The sequence below is a fragment of the Oenanthe melanoleuca genome, chromosome 27, assembly GCF_029582105.1.
Source record: "Oenanthe melanoleuca isolate GR-GAL-2019-014 chromosome 27, OMel1.0, whole genome shotgun sequence".
Taxonomy (NCBI): Eukaryota; Metazoa; Chordata; class Aves; order Passeriformes; family Muscicapidae; genus Oenanthe; species Oenanthe melanoleuca.
The window spans coordinates 5,217,884-5,229,557 of NC_079360.1; the positions used below are offsets into that span (position 1 = coordinate 5,217,884).

Here is an 11,674-nt window from a genome sequence, read left to right on the forward strand (position 1 = left end):
AGCGCCCCCAGATGCCATCCCTATGGTGACACTGGGGACGGGGACCCCCAGAGCCCCCGGACCCCCCTCCCGGAGCCGCCCCGGAGCCCCCATCCCCCCCGGGGACCCTCCGGGGCTCCCGGCTCCGTGCGCGGCCGGCCGGCAGTGACAGGCGGCGGGTAATTAATGAGCCCGTTAATCACCGTCGGGGGTAATGAAGGGCTGCCCGAAGCGCGGCTGTCGCCGAGCGGGGAGGGGGGACGGGGACAGGGGTGGGGACAGGGGTGGGGACAGGGGTGGGGACAGGGGTGGGGACAGCCCCAACCCCTTTGGGGACCCCCAGCCCCACTGGGTGGGGGGGGGGGGGTTCCACAGCAGAGCCGAACCAATGAGCGGCTGTGACGTTTAGAGGGGGCGGGTTTATCGCGACATCAACCAATAGTCTGTCAGCGTGGGTGTGGTCGATAGATGACGTCACAGGGCGTGGCAGCCCCGCCCCAAAGCCGCCGCGGAGCTCCCGCCCAGTCCGTCCCAGTTTGTCCCAGTCTGGGCGGGGTTTGGGGGGTCGGCGGTGATTGATGCTGCGGGCGGGGCTGACGGGGCGCAGCGACAGCGATGTCACCGCGGTGTCACCGCGCCGGGGACAGCGCCCGTCCGTCACCATCCCCCCTCCCGGGGCCGGGGGCTGTGCGACCCCACCGCGGCCACCGAAGGACGGGGCGAGCGGGCCTGGTGGCCCTGAGCCCGGCCAGAGCCGCGGGTTTTGGGACTGTCACCTCCCCTGTCCCCATGGCTCGCAGACCCCCGGTGCCTCTTGGGGGGCTAAGGGGGGGTCCCAGCCCGGCTCCAGCTCACGCCCCCCACTCTCTGTCCCTGTCCTTACCTCTGTCCTCACCCCCGTCCTTGTCCCCACCCCTGTCCCCGTCTTTATCTCTGTCCCCATCCCCATCCCTGTCCCCTGCCCACATTCCTGTCCCCGTCCCCATCCATGACCCTGTCCCCTGTCCTTATCCCTGTCCCCTGTCTTTATCTGTGTTCCCCCATCCCCATCCCTTCCCTTGTCCCTTTCCCTGTCCCCGTCCCCGTCCCCTCTCCCCACTCAGTCACACGTGTCTCCTCTCCCCACCTCAAACCCAGCTCGATTTCAGACAAAATTTGTGTTTATTCCCCAACACCCCCAAACCCAGCAGCCCCCCAGGGCTGGGCAGGGGGTCTGGGAGGGGCAGGACCCCCTTGGGGACCCCTCTGGGGGTCACAGGTTGATTCCCATCAGGTTCACGGGGCGCCCCCCGTAGCGCTTGGAGAGGTCGGCCTCGATCTGCAACAACGGGAGGGGCTCAGCGCTGCGGGGGGGCACAGAGGGGGGTCTGGGGGGGATTTCTGGGGTCCCTCACCAGTTTCTGGAGCTCCTTGGCCCTGTCCTGCAGCTGCTGCAGTCGGGGCTCCAGCGCCGCCTGCTCGGCCAGCGCCTGGCGCCGCTGCTGGGCCAGCGCCTCCCTCTTGGCCAGCAGCAGCTCGGCCTGGAGCAGCTTCTGCCGCAGCAGCGCCGACACCCGCTCCACGTACCTGGGACGGGGACAGGGGGACAGGGGGACATGAATGGTGAGGGGACAGCGGGACAGAGGGGACATGAATGGTGAGGGGACAGAGGGACAGAGGGGACACTGAATGGAGTGGGGACAGAGGGGGCATGAATGGTGAGGGGACAGAGGGACAGAGGGGACACGGGATGGTGTGGGGATAGAGGGGGCATGAATGGTGAGGGGACAGAGGGACAGAGGGGACATGAATGGTGAGGGGACAGAGGGACAGAGGGACAGAGGGGACACTGAATGGTGAGGGGACAGAGGGACAGTGGGGACAGAGGGGACACGGGATGGTGTGGGGACAGAGGGGACAGAGGGGACAGAAGGGACAGTGGGGACAGAGGGGACATGAATGGTGAGGGGACAGAGGGACAGAGGGGACACGGGATGGTGTGAGGACAGAGGGGACAGGGGGACAGAAGGGACACTGAATGGTGAGGGGACAGAGGGACAGCGGGGACAGAGGGGACAGAGGAGACAGAGAGGACAGAGGGGACATGAATGGAGTGGGGACAGTGGGACAGAGAGGACAGAGGGGACACTGAATGGAGTGGGGACAGTTGGGACAGAGGGTGACATGGGATGGTGTGGGGAGAGCGGGACGGTGTGGGGACAGCAGGGACAGAGGGGACACAGGATGGCATGGGGACAGCTGGGGTCTTTTTTAAGGTTATTTTAGGGGCCATTTTGGGTCTATTTTAGGGGTTATTTCAGGGTCTGTTTTGGGGCTGTTTTAGGGTTATTTTACGGCTATTTTAGGGATCGTTTTGGGTCTATTTTAGTTATTTCAGGGTCTATTTTGGGCCTGTTCTGGGGCTGTTTTAGGTGCTCTTTCAGGCTGTTCTGGGGCTATTTTAGGGTTATTTTAGGTGCTCTTTCAGGCTGTTCTGGGACTATTTTAGGGTTATTTTAGGTGCTCTTTTAGGGCTGTTCTGGGGCTATTTTAGGGTTATTTTAGGTGCCCTTTTAGGGCTGTTCTGGGGCAGTCTGGGGCACCTGGGCGAGGCGAGGATCATGCAGAGGTGCTGCACGCTGCGGGAGCAGAGCTGGGCCAGCAGCTCCCGCGTCGTGGCCAGCAGGGCCCGCACCCGCTCGCTGCTCTGGCCCTGCAGCACGGCCGGGGCCAGCTGCAGCTGGCTCATGGCCACCACGTCGGCCTCGTCCTCCATCTCCAGCAGCCGCTGCGCCAGGAACAGCTCCAGCTGCGGGGACAGGGCGGGGTCAGCGCCGGGACCGCCCCGGGGCGGGGCGGGGGCCACCGGCAGTGTCCCCTGGTAGCCACCCGCAGTGTCCCTGGTAGCCGCCAGCAGTGTCCCCTGGTAGCCACCGGCAATGTCCCCTGGGGCCACCGGCAGTGTCCCCTGGGGGGCCACCCGCACTGTCCCTGGTGGCGACCGGCAGTGTCCCCTGGTGGCCGCCCGCTGTGTCCCCTGGTGGCCGCCCGCTGTGTCCCCTGGTGGCCACCAGCAGTGTCCCCTGGTAGCCACCGGCAATGTCCCCTGGGGCCACCGGCATTGTCCCCTGGGGGCCACCAGCAGTGTCCCCTGGTAGCCACCCGCAGTGTCCCTGGTAGCCGCCAGCAGTGTCCCCTGGTGGCCACCAGCAGTGTCCCCTGGTAGCCACCGGCAATGTCCCCTGGTAGCCACCGGCAATGTCCCCTGGGGGGCCACCGGCATTGTCCCCTGGGGGGCCACCCGCACTGTCCCTGGTGGCTGCCGGCAGTGTCCCCTGGTGGCCACCCGCAGTGTCCCTGGTGGCCGCCCGCTGTGTCCCCTGGTGGCCGCCCGCTGTGTCCCCTGGTAGCCACCGGCAGTGTCCCTTGTGGCCACCCGCAGTGTCCCCTGGGGGCCACCAGCAGTGTCCCCTGGGGCCACCTCCATCAGCTCGTCGATGAACTGGTTCCGAGTCTCGGCGCTCTCCAGCACGGTCAGCGCGTCCGAGCCGCGGGCCACGTCCTCGGGGGCTGGGGGGGACCCAAAGACAGCTCAGCACGGAGCCAAGGCACCCAAAAACCGCTGGTCAGTGCCCAAAAATCCCTGGTCAGCACCCAAAAACCCCTGACCAGCACCCAAAAACCCTGCCCAGTGCCCAAAAATCCCTGACCAGCACCCAAAAACCTCCGGTCAGTGCCCAAAAACCCCTGACCAGCACCCAAAAACCTCCGGTCAGTGCCCAAAAACCCCTGACCAGCATCCAAAAACCTCCGGTCAGTGCCCAAAAACCCCTGACCAGCACCCAAAAACCTCCGGTCAGTGCCCAAAAATCCCTGACCAGCACCCAAAAACTTCCGGTCAGTGCCCAAAAACACCTGGTCAGCACCCAAAAATCTCTGCCCAGAGCCCAAAAACCCCTGCCCAGAGCCCAAAAAATGCCTGTCCCGTACCCACATCCCACCCTCTGCCCCACCCCAAACCCCTCTGGGGTGTCCAGGGGCACTGGGAAGGGGGAATTTGGGGGGTGTGGGGGGTACAGGACACCCCCGGGACCCCCCAGCCCTGCTCACCCTCAGTTCCAGCCTCCAGCACTGTGATTGTCCCCTCCTGTCCCCCTCCGTCACCCCAGTCGATGCCATCGTCCTCCTGAGGGACAAAGAGTGACACTGGGTGACATCAGGGGGGATTTGGGGACACAGGGACACCGGGGATGTCACCCACCTGGGGGCTGGGCTCTGCTGGGACTGTCCCCTTCTCTCCATCGCCCCAATCGATGCCATCCTGAGGGACAAAAGGTGACACAGGGTGACACAGGGGGGACTTGGAGACACAGGAACATTACTCCAGTCCCTCTGCCACCGTTCCCCTGAGGGACAAAAGGTGACAAAGGGTGACAGACGGGATTTGAGGACACAGAGACAGCCGGGGGTGTCACCCACCTGGGGACTGGGCTCCGCTGTGACTGTCCCCTTCTCTCCATCGCCCCAGTCGATGCCATCGTCCCCCTGAGGGACAAAAGGTGACAAAAAACGATATGGGGGGATTTGGGGACACAAGGAACATTATCCCAGTTGATGCCACCGTCCTTCTGAGGGACAAAAGGTGACACAAGGTGACACAGGGTCACAAAGGGTGGCACAGGGTGGATTTGGGGACACAGGGACACGGGGGATGTCACCCACATGGGGGCTGGGCTCTGCTGTGATTTTCCCCTTCTCTCCATCGCCCCAATCGATGCCATCGTCCCCCTGAGGGACAAAAGGTGACACAGGGGGGATTTGGGGACACAGGGACATTGCCCCAGTTTGTCCCTGAGTGACAAAAGGCGGCACAGGGAGGATTCGGGGACACAGGGACACGGGGGATGTCACCCACCTGGGGGCTGGGCTCCACCGTGATGCCCCAGTCGCTGTCCCCGCCCTGGGGCGGCTCCGCGGGGAAATCCCCCCAATCGATCTGCGGGAAAGGAGCCCCAAACCCTCCCCGTGAGCCGCGGCCCCAAACGGCGCAGCGGGGCCACCCGGGGTCCCCCGTGTCCCCCCGGACGCACCGTGTCCTCGGGGGGCGGCTCCGGCTCCTCCCGCAGCTCGGGGCGCTGCAGCAGCCGCGGCTCCCGCCCCGTGCGCCAGCGGAACACGGAGCAGTTCCCGTGCGCAGCGACGAACCGCAGCAGCGGCAGCACCGGGACACCGGGGCTGCGGCACGGACAGCGTCGGGAACGGGGACACGGGACAGCGGGAACGGGGACAGCGGGGACGGGGACACGGGACAGCGGGAACGGGGACAGCGGGAACGGGGACAGCGTGGGGAACGGGGACAGCGGGAACGGGGACACGGGACAGCGTGGGAACGGGGACAGCGGGGATGGGGACACGGGACAGCGTGGGGAACGGGGACAGCGGGGACGGGGACACGGGACAGCGTGGGAACGGGGACACGGGACAGCGTGGGAACGGGGACAGCGGGGACGGGGACAGCCGGGACGGGGGATGTCATCGGGCACGGGGACAGCGGGGATGGGGACGTCGGGAACGGGGACGGATGGGGACATCGGGCATGGGGACGTCATTGGGGATAGAGACACCCCAGCACCAGGGGTTTGGAGGGACCAGGAGCTGTTTTGGGGTTGCTTTGGGGCAGTTTTGGGGCTGTTTATTGGTTGTTTTGGGGCAGTTTTGGGGCTGTTTTGAGGTTGTTTTGGGGCAGTTTTGGGGCGATTTTGAGTTTTTTTTTGGGGCAGTTTGGGGGTTGTTTTGGGGCAGTTTTGAGGTTGTTTTGGAGCGGTTTTGGGGCAGTTTAGGGGTGCCAGGCTGTCAGGCTGTCCCCACCTGTCACACACGAAGGCCACGCTGGCCTCGTACAGCTCGATGGCGTCCCCGAGGGCGCTGGCGCCGTCCCCGACGCGGGACAGCAGCGACGGCAGCGCCTGCACCTGAGCCAGCAGCTCCCGGCGCACGTCCTGCCCCTGGGACACCGAGGGGACACTGGGGACACTGAGGACACCCTGGGGACACCCTGGGGACACCCTGGGGACACCCTAGGACACCCTGGGGACACTACAGGGACACTCTGGTGCCGGTGTGACCCTCCCTTGGGGGCTGCTTTGGGGGGTGGGGCTGGTTGAGGGTCTGTTTTTGGGGCTATTTTGGGGCTCTCCCAGCCCCATTTAGGGTTATCCCAGCCCTGTTTGGGGTCATTCCATTCCCATTCCATCTCCCCCACCCCCATTCCATCTCCCCCATTCCCAGCTCTGTTCCATCTCCCCCATTCCCATTCCATCTCCCCCATTCCCGTTCCACCTCCCCCCTCCCTGTTCCCGTTCCATCTCCCCTCCCCGTTCCATCTCCCCCATTCCCATTCCATCTCCCCACCCCATTCCCTCTCCCCCCTCCCCGTTCCCCCCCTCCGTTCCCTCTCCCCTCCGTTCCCTCTCCCCCCGGCACTCACGCTGATGCCGTACTGGCGGCAGCAGCCCAGGAATCTCTCTCTCAGCTCCCCGGCCCGCAGCTGGCACTCGTCCTCGCGCCGCGCCAGCTCCTGCTGCGCCTGCTGCCACCGGCCCAGCTGCCGCCGCAGCGCCGGCGCCTCGTAGCTGACGCTGCGCCCCAGCAGGCTGCAGAGCTCGGCTGGGGACGGGGCACGGGCTCAGGGGGCAGGGACCCCGGGGCTTTAAATCCCATCCCATCCCACATCCCATCCCATCCCATCCCATCCCATCCCATCCCATCCCATCCCATCCCATCCCATCCCATCCCATCCCATCCCACATCCCATCATCATCCCATCCCATCCCACATCCCATCCCATCCCATCCCATCCCATCCCATCCCATCCCATCCCACATCCCATCCCATCCCATCCCATCCCATCCCATCCCATCCCATCCCATCCCATCCCATCCCACATCCCATCCCATCCCATCCCATCCCATCCCATCCCATCCCATCCCATCCCATCCCATCCCATCCCACATCCCATCCCATCCCATCCCATCCCACATCCCATCCCATCCCATCCCATCCCATCCCATCCCATCCCATCCCATCCCATCCCATCCCATCCCATCCCATCCCATCCCATTCCACATCCCATCCCACATCCCATCCCATCCCATCCCATCCCATCCCACATCCCATCCCATCCCACATCCCATCCCATCCCATCCCATCCCATCCCATCCCATCCCACATCCCATCCCATCCCATCCCATCCCATCCCATCCCATCCCATCCCATCCCATCCCATCCCATCCCATCCCATCCCACATCCCATCCCATCCCATCCCATCCCATCCCATCCCATCCCATCCCATCCCATCCCATCCCATCCCATCCCATCCCACATCCCATCCCATCCCATCCCATCCCACATCCCATCCCATCCCATCCCATCCCATCCCATCCCATCCCATCCCATCCCATCCCATCCCATCCCATCCCATCCCATCCCATCCCATTCCACATCCCATCCCACATCCCATCCCATCCCATCCCATCCCATCCCATCCCATCCCATCCCATCCCACATCCCATCCCATCCCAGTTTGGGGACTGAATTCACCCACCCAAAAGGCTCTTTGGGACACCTCAGGGAATTCCCATTCCCATTCCCATTCCCTTTCCCATTCCCATCCCCATTCCCCATTCTCCATTCCCCATTCCCCATCCCCATTCCCCATTCCCCATTCCCCATTCCCCATTCCCACTCCCATTCCCCATTCCCATCCCATCCGCATTCCCATTCCCCACTCTCATCCCCATTCCCCATTCCCATTCCCATCCCATCCCCATTCCCCATCCCCATTCCCCACTCTCATCCCCATTCCCCATTCCCCATTTCCATTCCCCTCTCATTCCCATTCCCATTCCCCACTCTCATCCCCATTCCCCATTCCCATCCCATTCCCATTCCCCATTCCCATCCCCATTCCCATTCCCATTCCCCATTCCCATTCCCATTCCCATCCCATTCCCATTCCCCACCCCTGTTCCCCCCTCACCCAGGTAAGCGTTCTCCTTCTCGTACAGGGACACGATCTCCTGCCAGTCCTGGGGACCAACAGCAGCGTCAGAGGAGGAGGAGGATGAAGAAGAGGAGGATGAGGAGGAACAGAATGAGGTGGAAGAGGAGGAGCAGGAGGAAGTAAAGGATGAGGCAGAAGAGGAGGAAGAGGAGGATGGAAAGGAAGAATGAGGAAGAGAAACAGGAGGATGAGGACGAGCAGGAGTAAGAAGAGGAGGAAGATGAGAAGGAAGAAGACAAGGAGGAGGACAAGGAGGAAGAGGAAGATGAGGAGGATGAGAAGAATGAGGAGGAAAAAAAGAATGAAGGCAAAAGAAGAAGATAAGGAAGAAGGAGAGGATGGAAAAGAAGAGGAGGAAAAGAAAGAGGAGGAAAAGAATGAGGAGAATGAGGGAGATGAGGAGGAGAAGGAAGAGGAGAAAAAAGACAAGGAGGAAGAGGAAAAGGAGAATGAGGAAAAGGGAGGAGAACAAAGAGGAAGAGGAGGACGAGGAGAATGAAAACAAAGAGGAGGATGAAAAGAAAGAGGAAGCAAAAAGAAAGTGGAGGAAGAGGAAAAGGAGGAGGAAGAGGAGGGCGCTCCCACCTTCATCCTCTGCGAGGAGTAGCGCCCGAAGAGGTTCTTGGTGGAGGCCTCGGTGCCCTTGAGGATCTCCACGATGCGCAGGCAGTGGAAGTAGTGCAGGACTGGGGGAGAGGAACGGGGTCAGGGAGGGGCTGGAGGACCCTGGGGGGCTTTGGGGGATCCCCAGGAGGTTTTGGGGGTCCCTGGGGGGTTTTCAAGGGTCTCCAGGAGGTTTTTGGGGCTTCCTGGGAGGTTTTAGGGGATTCCAGAAGGCTTTAAGGGATCCTCAGGAGACTTTTCAGGGTCCCTGGGGGGGTTTTAGAGGATCCCTGGGAGGTTTTAGGAGATTCCCAGGAGGTTTTAGGGGACCCCCAGGAGGTTTTGCGGGGGGTTCTTGAGGTACCACCATCCCTTGGTGAACAAACCCCAGGTGTGACCCCCCTATCCCAAATCCCAGCTCTCCTTGGGGGGGAATCCATCCACAAACCCCAGACTCCAACCTCAGACTCCAAATGCCAAACCCCAAACCGAATCCCCAAACTGCAAACTCCAAATCCCAATCGCAAACCCCAAACCCCAATCCCCAAACCCCAAACCCCAAACCCCAGTCCCCAAATCCCAAACCCCAAACCCCAGTCCCTCACAGGAGCCCCGCAGCAGCTCTCGGATCTCGGGGTGCTCGGGCATGTCCTGCAGCGCCGCCTGCATCCGCTCCCGCACCGCCTGCACCTGCGCCTGCCAGCGGCGCCCGCAGTGCCGCCGGTCCAGCAGCCAGTCTGGGACAGGGACATGGGGACATTGGGGACATGGGGACATTCAGGGGACATGGGGACATGGGGACAATCCGGGGACATGGGGATGGGGACAGTAGGGAATATGGGGACAGGGATATGGGGACAGCAGGGACAGCGGGGACATGGAGACAGCAGGGATATAGGGACAGGGAGAGCAGGGAACATGGGGACAGGGATATGGGGACAGGGACAAGGACATGGGGACATAGGGACAGGGACAGCAGGGACACCAGGGACATGAAGACAGGAACAGCAGGGATGTGGGACATGGGGACACGGGGACAGGGACAGCAGGGACATGGAGATGTGGACAGTGGGGACACGGGGACACAGGGACAGGAAGGACATGGGACCCTAACCCTAACCCTGGCTTTGGGGACATGGAGGACAAACACTGGGAAGAATTCCCGAGTCTTTTCCCAAACCCTGTGAGGAATTCCCAGTTCGGAGGGAAAAGGAGGGAATTGGAATTCCCGGCTCTTCCCCCAGCTGGATGAGAATGAGGGGGACAAACACGGGAATAAATTTACGAATTCTTCCCCGGTTTGGAGAGAAACGGAGGATTGGGATAACCGGGATAAATCCGGGTTTCTTCCCGGGTTTGGAGGGAAAGGGGGATTGGGATAACGGGGATAAATCCCGGTTCTTTCCCGGTTTGGAGGGAAAGCGGAGCCGGGAGAGGCCGGAGCCGGGGATTCGTTCCCGTACCCATGAGTTTGCTGGTCTGGATGTCGATGGGAACATTCTGGTAATCCTGGGGAGCGACCTGCGGGAGGACACGGCAGGAGCGGGGCTGCGTCCACCGGCACCGGAACCGGGAACGGCACCGGGAGCGACACCGGGAGCGGAGCGCGGCTCGGGACCCCCCGCTCCAGCACCGGGCCCGGGCTGTCCCCGCTCCCGGCCCCTTCCCCTTCCCCGATCCCGGTCCCGATCCCTGTCCCGGTCCCGCTCCCGCTCCTCACCTGCATCTTTTCCGTTACCGCCTCTCCACTTCCGCCTTCCCCGCCCCAGCCAATCACCGCCTCAGTTCCCTCCCCTCGGCCAATCAAAGCGCGCTCCTCCCGGAGCTCCCGCTCTCCCACCAATCGGATGCGGCGGTGCGGAGGCAGCGCCACGTGCCGCCGTTCCGATTGGCTACAGGGAAAGGGGCGGGGTCAGTGCGGACCAATGGGCGGAGCGCGTGTCTGCGCCCTCGTCCCCGCGCTGTCAAATATTACAAAAAGTTTTACCGGTAATTACAGAAATTAATTAAAAGCGGAGACAAAGCAGTTTCTCACAGCAGAAAACGAATTGTAAGAAAGAATGAACTATCTGGGCAGTTCGTACAGATTAAGCAATAATGTAAAATAATTAATCTAGTAGAATGTAATGATTTTTTTTTAAAACAGTTCACACGGTGTTTAATTTGTTTGAATTAACTTTCCCATTAAGAGGAGGAATCCGGAGCCTTCTCACCCTTCCAGGCTGGATCCAGGGATCCGCGGAGCTCTCACGGCTCATTAACCACAGTTAATTAATAATTAACCTCGCGGTGGGCTCCCCGCTTCCAGCAGCGTAGTACATGAATCAATATTTTGGAATTCCGGCGGGGCAGGAATGGGGATTTTGGGAAATTTCCACCCCTGAAAATCCCCCGCCGGGTGAGGATGATGATGGGGAAGGAGCGGGGATGGGAATTCCCGAATTCCCGGAGATTCCCTGGAGTCTGTCGCCCTCTGCCGGCCAGAAACGGCAAAACACTGCCGGGAAAATGGGGAGAGTATGGGAGCGAGCAGGTGGAAATAAAATACAAATAGAATAAAAATGAAAATTAAAATGGAAATACAAATGGAAATAAAAATGGAAATATAGACTAAAAAAAAATAATAAAAAAAACCCCCTCGGACCCTCTTTATCCCCTCAGAATTCCCTTTCCTCCCTCTGAATTCCCATTTATCCCCTCAGAACTCCCTTTTTAACCTCTCACATCCCTTTATTCCCTCACAATTCCCATTTACTCCCTCAGAATTCCCTTTTTACCGTCTCACACCCCTTTATTCCCCTCACAATACCCCTTTACCCCCTCAAAATTCCCCTTTATCCCCTCAAAATTCCCCTTTTCTCCCCCGTAATTCCCATTTATTCCCTCAGATTTTCCTTTTTAACCCCTCACATCCCTCCACCCCCTCACAATTCCCCTTTACCCCCTCACAATTCCCATTTACCCCTCACAATTCCCATTTATTCCCTCACAATTCCCCTTTACCCTTCACAATTCCCATTTATTCCCTCACAATTCCCATTTACCGCCTC

The 11,674-nt window shown here is 61.1% G+C and overlaps 1 protein-coding gene across 2 annotated transcripts; it reads right to left on the bottom strand.

Annotated features, from left to right (window-relative positions):
• Positions 1-1,121: 1,121 nt before the first annotated feature.
• CDK5RAP3 (CDK5 regulatory subunit associated protein 3) lies at positions 1,122-11,116 on the bottom strand. Of its 2 annotated transcripts, XM_056512288.1 has the most exons (18): positions 10,838-11,116; positions 10,345-10,516; positions 10,088-10,145; positions 9,230-9,361; positions 8,607-8,707; positions 7,998-8,046; positions 6,446-6,624; positions 5,827-5,963; positions 5,049-5,193; positions 4,874-4,954; positions 4,681-4,746; positions 4,438-4,503; positions 4,220-4,279; positions 4,069-4,144; positions 3,440-3,528; positions 2,562-2,767; positions 1,374-1,545; positions 1,122-1,297 (listed from the first exon to the last, which is right to left on the bottom strand). In XM_056512288.1, the coding sequence occupies exons 2-18, from the start codon at positions 10,348-10,350 to the stop codon at positions 1,232-1,234; spliced, it is 1,689 nt and encodes a 562-aa protein (XP_056368263.1). In that variant the 5' UTR covers positions 10,351-10,516; positions 10,838-11,116; the 3' UTR covers positions 1,122-1,231. The 2 variants fall into 2 exon arrangements, with proteins under 2 accessions (XP_056368263.1, XP_056368264.1); XM_056512289.1 differs by lacking the exons at positions 4,220-4,279; positions 10,838-11,116 and having other exon boundaries at positions 10,345-10,533.
• Between the last annotated feature and the right edge of the window lie 558 nt (positions 11,117-11,674).